Source organism: Vitis riparia, chromosome 15 (genome assembly GCF_004353265.1).
Source record: "Vitis riparia cultivar Riparia Gloire de Montpellier isolate 1030 chromosome 15, EGFV_Vit.rip_1.0, whole genome shotgun sequence".
NCBI classification, from domain to species: Eukaryota; Viridiplantae; Streptophyta; class Magnoliopsida; order Vitales; family Vitaceae; genus Vitis; species Vitis riparia.
Genome location: NC_048445.1, coordinates 1762068 through 1768532, shown reverse-complemented (window position 1 = coordinate 1768532; position 6465 = coordinate 1762068). Strand labels below are relative to the sequence as shown.

The 6465-nt window shown below is 36.2% G+C and overlaps 1 protein-coding gene across 1 annotated transcript; it reads left to right on the top strand.

The window, feature by feature from the left end:
* Positions 1-3131: 3131 nt before the first annotated feature.
* LOC117931832 (1-aminocyclopropane-1-carboxylate synthase) lies at positions 3132-6027 on the top strand. The gene is made up of 4 exons (XM_034852904.1): positions 3132-3436; positions 3531-3662; positions 3759-3919; positions 4608-6027. Exons 1-4 carry the CDS (start codon positions 3293-3295, stop codon positions 5608-5610), a joined length of 1440 nt encoding a protein of 479 aa, XP_034708795.1. The 5' UTR covers positions 3132-3292; the 3' UTR covers positions 5611-6027.
* The last annotated feature ends 438 nt before the right edge of the window (positions 6028-6465 follow it).

Genomic DNA, 6465 nt, shown 5'->3' with positions numbered 1-6465 from the left:
AAAGTGTCATGTAGAATAAAAACCCACCCTACTAAAATATTATGAACAAAATAAAAATATAAAAAATGTTTTGAAAATTTTTATATTCCATGTAAATAGACACGAATAAATTGAAAACATTTTTTTGGAATTTGAGTTTCAAATAAAATTATGTTCCAAAAAATAATCGAGGGTGATTTTTAAAAACTATTTTTCAAAAACATTTTCCACAACATGCCCTAAAATTGCAAATTCAACTACTTCTAGAGCATTACAAATATAACATAAGGTACAAGAACTTTATAGAGTGATGCGATACATGGTAACAAGGATCACATTACTTGTTGCAAGAAATTAAAAACAAAATTAAATTATCATTAATTGATGTGTCTGCAAAATAATTGAGCCCCTAATTAACGTTCACAATCTGTGGTTGGCCCGCGGAATGAACGCTGAAGCAGACCATTCTGGATGGTCTGGATTTTTTTAAGATTATTTTCATTAAAATAAATAAATAAATAATATATTTTGTGGTGGAGACTGGAGACCATATCGATCAAAGGTCATTGACTTTTTGGAACTTAATTAGATTGAGAGCATATCACGTGTGATTGACTAGACCCAAAACGTTGTCGTATCAGCATCGTATATTAATTTTTTTTTTTTAAAAAAAAGAAAGACTTTTTCATTTGTATCGTACTACTTTGGACTTTAAATTTGAACATGGATCATGTAAAGTTCGAAGTTTATCACCAAACCACCACCTACAATACCTTGGATCGCAAGTAACTTAAAAGTAAAGCTACTTTTCATCCATTTTGCATTTGTCTTTTGGAATTTGTTGAATTTGAGATGGAATATTTGGATTTGATGTTGTTGGATGGAGATTTTGGTGGACTCCTTTTTACCAAACACGTGTAGTTATTTTAATTAATTTTGATGGAATTTTTTACCCAAGTCGAGTTGTTTTAGTTAAGGCTAAACTCTTGATTTTACGTGATCGATTCATTTTATATTTAGTAATCGGTTGCTTTAATTGTTACGTTGTTCGATAATTTGACTATGACGGTAAACTTTGATATCAATTTGTGAGTCTTTATTTATTTGGTACTCTTTTGAAAAGAATATAATGAAATAGCTATCGTGACGGTTGGCTCATCAAATAAGTCAATCCTTTGACAAGTTTAAAATCCTAGAATTGTCTTAATCATTTATTGAATTATTTCCTATTTTATACACGAAATAATTACAAAAAAAAAAAAAAAAAACCAACAAAAATGGTGCATACTAAGTTTCCATTTAAAATACGTACATGTAGTCCCGCTTGCTAAAAGAAAAACAAAACAAAGGTGTTATTGATGTAGATATCATTGATGTTTATTGAATCTTTTTGTTGAGGTTGAAATGTCAATTTTGCACGGTTTTTGTATCAAAAATTGACTACATTGATAAACATGTTGTCGAGTGTTTTGACTCTTAAATTTGATACCAATTTGTAAGTCTTTATTTCTTTCATATTCTTAAAAATTATTTGATAAAACAACAATCATGATAATCAGTCCATCAAATAAGTCAATCCTTCTACAAGTTTATAGTCGTAGAGTTGTCATAATCCTTTATCAACAATATTTGCAATTTTATATGCAAAAAGAATTGCACAAAAGAGAGAAAGAAAAAAGTGAGAGAACGGTCTGGACTAATTTTTCTTTCCATGTATAGAAATCTCTCACATCTTCATATGGTCTTGTTATTGAATCTTTTATTAACATTGAAGTGTTGGTTTTATATTCAAGAATCAAATTGAATGATTGGTTCTATACTTATAAATCGATCACCCTCATAGTCCTGTGGTTGGACATTTGACCCATAAGCATGACTGTGATACTAATTTGTAACTATTTTCATTCCTTTCATATTCTTTAAAATCATTTGATGGAATAACAATTGCGATAATCAGTTCTTTAAATCAAGTCAATCCTTTTACAAGTTTACACCCTTGGAATTGTACCCTCCATATAGTCTTGTTATCAAATCTTTTATTAACATTGAAGTGTTGGTTTTATATATATTCAAGAATTGAATGATTCATTCTATACACGAAGATCGATCACCCTTATAATCACATTGTTGGACAATTTGACTCATAAACATGACTTATACCAATTTGTAATTGTCTTCATTTATTTCATATTCTTTAAAATTATTTGGTGGAATAATGATCGTGATAATCAGTCCACCAAAATAAGTCAATCCTACTACAAGTCTACGACCTAGAATTGTCTCAATCCTCTACTAACATTTTGAACGGTCTCGATCCTCTACTAACATTTTTTCCAATTTACACTACCATAATTCCCAAAAAAATGGAAGGAAAAAAAAAAAAAAAAGAGAATTGGGTCCATATTAATTTTAGATTTAACAGATGGAAACCTCTAATACCCACTGCGTAGTCTACTTGAGAACTTATTATTGGCTTAAAGATGGCCATCATTATATATTGAAAATCAAATGTAGGTTGCGACATCTCACATCCGCCAACTAAAAGTGAAGTCGGTACCACGCACACTTATTTTTTTGATGATATAACCCACCCCACCATACTACCCCATTTGCTTTTGCCCCACCACAACCCTAACATTTTCCATAACCTGTCGGCCGATCTCCGTGTGCTGGCCTTGGCTAACCCTCCTCCGACGGGGGTCCTCCCGACAATGAATATTTGCCGTGAACATTATGTTATACTTTATCTTATTTCTTCGTATTTTGGTCTGATATTTGAACTTTGATGGATACGAGTTTATATTGTTGTCTCCGATTAAATTTGTGTCTAGTGTTTTGTGTGACTCTTACCCGGACCAAAAGACAAAGGCAAAAAAGTCAAAAGAGCCGCCCAATTTCAAACCTTGTGAATCTCCTGATTCTTCGTGGGAACTTCTTCCTCGTATTTTCCCACATTTTCTTTTCCACTAAAAAATTTTCCCTCTGCAAGAGCCTAACAAATTAGATTCAACCTGGAAAAAAAAAATAGAATTCAGTAGTCTTTTGGTTCTTACCCTCTCATGTCCTTGTGAACCTAACGTAAGGCATTACGATTTGTATCCCCACGTCATATGGTCACTTCCCATTTTTCTCATTTTCTGGGGGATTTGGCTTACCTTCTACTTTGAAAATTTTCCATTTTCCCATTTTTGGTCCGTGTTCAACTGTACAGAGGTCTATAAAATTGTCTCTTGATTCTCACATATTCCCCCACAGCTATCGGCATTTCCCACTCTCATTGCTTTGCTAGCTACATACAATACACTTAGAAACCATGAGCTTGTCTGAGATTGCCACCAATGATATGCATGGTGAGAACTCGCCATACTTTGATGGATGGAAAGCCTACGACGAAAATCCATTCCACCCTACGAAGAATCCCAACGGAGTAATCCAGATGGGATTGGCAGAAAATCAGGTTTCCATCTTCATATTATACATGTTCCTTTCAGTTACTCAGCATATTGCTTATAAACAAAATTCATTGTAGCTAACTAAATATTTTTGGGCAGCTTTCATTTAATTTGATGGAGGAATGGATCCTCAAGAACCCGAAAGCGTCTATATGCACGCCTGAAGGGATTAGCCAGTTCAAAGATGTCGCCATATTTCAAGACTACCATGGCTTGACCCAGTTCAGAAATGTATGAACACCGACATACACTTAGTAGTTATTGTGGTTGTAATGATGATGGGTTGAGCTGTAGGTGTAACATAAACTACATTACTTTCTTCTGCAGGCTGTGGCGAAGTTCATGGGGAAGGCGAGAGGCGGGCGGGTGAAGTTCGATCCAGACCGGATAGTCATGAGCGGAGGAGCGACCGGAGCTAATGAGATGATCATGTTCTGTTTGGCTGATCCGGGAGAGGCCTTCCTCGTCCCTTCTCCCTATTATCCAGCGTGAGTCTACTCTCAAAAAGTCTTTTTACATCGCAGTCTTTATTTATTTTGTTGGGGTTTGCTACCCCACATATTCAAATCCATATGCTGCCAGTTGGGGAAAAGGGTGAAAGGATGGGGATGATTGTGGGGGGCTACCATGAGCACGTGGATTTGAATATGAACTGTTTCTTTACCAACCTTGAGAGGGAGGGGTGGGGTGGGATCTACGGCTTGGAATTCAAATGGGGTTAGGTCAATAACATTTATACTTAAGGGTCAAAAAATGGAGGTGTAATTGCTGGCAATCTTATTAGGGAGAGAGTCCAAATTTTGGGTGGACTTGACAATTGAATATAAACACTAGACCATTCAAAAATGTAGACCTCTTGCTTGGGAGAAAATTCCAAGTTTCTAATCTTCAACACTGAACAGCTGTATATGCTTGGACCATCCACTTTTTCTTCTACTTCTGGTCTTTCCCAGTTTTGTTTTTCTTTTTATTCCAATTTGTCAAAAATTTTATCCTAACTTAGAAGCTTAAGAAAAGTCTCATTACTCAATAGTTTGATTAGTGGATCAGCCCCTCTAGCTTCTTAGTAAGATACACATTAGGACTGGAAAATTTTCGCAATTAGGTAAAGATTAGACCAAAAATCTCCCCTGTTTTTGCGGTTTTTCTAACTGGGTTTTGTCATTCTGGCCGCAGATTCGACCGGGACTTGAGATGGAGAACACGGGTGAAGATTCACCCAGTTGAGTGCACGAGCACGAACAATTTCCAGATTACCAGAGAGGCCTTGGAGGCAGCATACCAAAAGGCCCAAGAAGAAAACATCAAGGTCAAAGGGTTGATTATAACCAACCCTTCAAACCCTCTTGGCACCACCCTGAGTAGAGAGACTTTAACAAGCTTGGTGAGCTTCATCAATGAGAAGAACATACACTTGGTGGCAGATGAGATATATGCAGCGACTGTCTTCAGCTCCCCTCGGTTTGTAAGTGTATCAGAAATTATGGATGAAGTGGAATGTAACCCCAACCTCATTCACATCGTTTACAGTCTGTCAAAGGACTTGGGGCTTCCAGGCTTCAGGGTTGGCATAGTTTACTCATACAATGACGATGTCGTGAGCTGTGGGCGAAAGATGTCTAGTTTCGGCCTTGTTTCGTCTCAAACTCAGCATTTGCTTGCTTCAATGCTGTCTGATGATGAGTTTGTGGACAACTTCCTCATGGAGAGCTCAAGGAGGCTGGCCAAGAGGCATAAGACCTTCACAGAAGGGCTTGTTAACGTCAACATCAACTGCTTGAAAAGCAATGCAGGTCTATTTGTCTGGATGGACCTGCGCCACCTCCTGAAAGAGCCAACACTAGAGGGGGAAATCGCGCTGTGGCGCGTCATAATCAAGGATGTTAAGCTCAATGTCTCGCCTGGCTCTTCCTTCCAGTGCTCTGAGCCTGGATGGTTTCGGGTCTGCTTCGCTAATATGGATGAGGATACTGTTGAAGTCGCACTCAAAAGGATCAGAACATTTGTTGGCAAAGGCCAGGAGGAGGCAGAGGCACCAACCAAAGCCAAGCGCTGGAAAAACAGCACTCTTCGCCTGAGCTTCTCATCTCGGATATGCGATGAAGCTGTGATGACACCTCTGATGATGTCCCCTCATTCCCCTATGCCTCATTCCCCACTCGTCCGCGCCAGGACTTGATTGGTTGGCAGTTGCGGTGCGTTGGCAGTGATTTTGAGAGGTTTTTTTAGAATTTCTAATACTTAAAAAATAAAAAATAAAAAATTTTAAATATTAAAAAAATTAAAAACGCTTCTCAAAATCACTGCCAAAATGAACTCATAATCTGTCCTGCCAAAACTCATTGGTAGGCAGTTAGATATAGTTTGCATTCTATAACCCTTTGTATCTATAATTCGATAATCTGATAATTCTTTTCCATGTAACCTATATGCTAGATCTGCTGCATTAGAACCAAAACCATCTTAGAATAAGGGGCAATCATGTTTTTTTTTGCAGCATCAAGCACCTTGTATGTTTCTCTCCTTTATGTATCATTAAATCCTATTTTAGGTGGTGTTTGTTTTTTTACTTAATTCTAAATAGATTACTGCTTAATAGTGTTAAATATTTAGTTGTTTGTTTTTATAGTATTTTATTTATATTAAGTATTAAAAAGTAAAGAAAAACCAATATGTTATTTTTTTCTATTTAGAAAAAGTTACATATTTTGGCTTTTTCTATTTAGTAAAAAGTTTATAATAAGTCATGAAAAAGTAAAAAAACAAACAACTTAAATACTGAAAAGAATTTGCATTTAGTAAAAAGCCAAAAAAATAAACACCACCTTAGAGTTCTTGTTGGATCATTTCTGGACCCAAAGCCAAGCTATGGGCCGAACCGAGAAATGAGTTGAAAATGACATATCAACTGAGAATAAACCATCGGCAGCTTGCAAATTACTTTGATGTGGATATGATACAAGTCCTTTTTTAATGGTATTTTCAAAAATTAACATTCCAACGATGGACATGGGCACATAGAATATTGGTATTA

Excerpts from the sequence above, each read along its gene's own strand:
- LOC117931832 (XM_034852904.1), top strand. The coding sequence starts at position 3,293 with ATGAGCTTGTCTGAGATTGCCACCAATGATATGCATGGTGAGAACTCG. Across the intron at positions 3,437-3,530 it reads TGGGATTGGCAGAAAATCAG|CTTTCATTTAATTTGATGGA; the intron begins GTTTCCATCTTC and ends ATTTTTGGGCAG. Across the intron at positions 3,663-3,758 it reads GCTTGACCCAGTTCAGAAAT|GCTGTGGCGAAGTTCATGGG; the intron begins GTATGAACACCG and ends TTTCTTCTGCAG.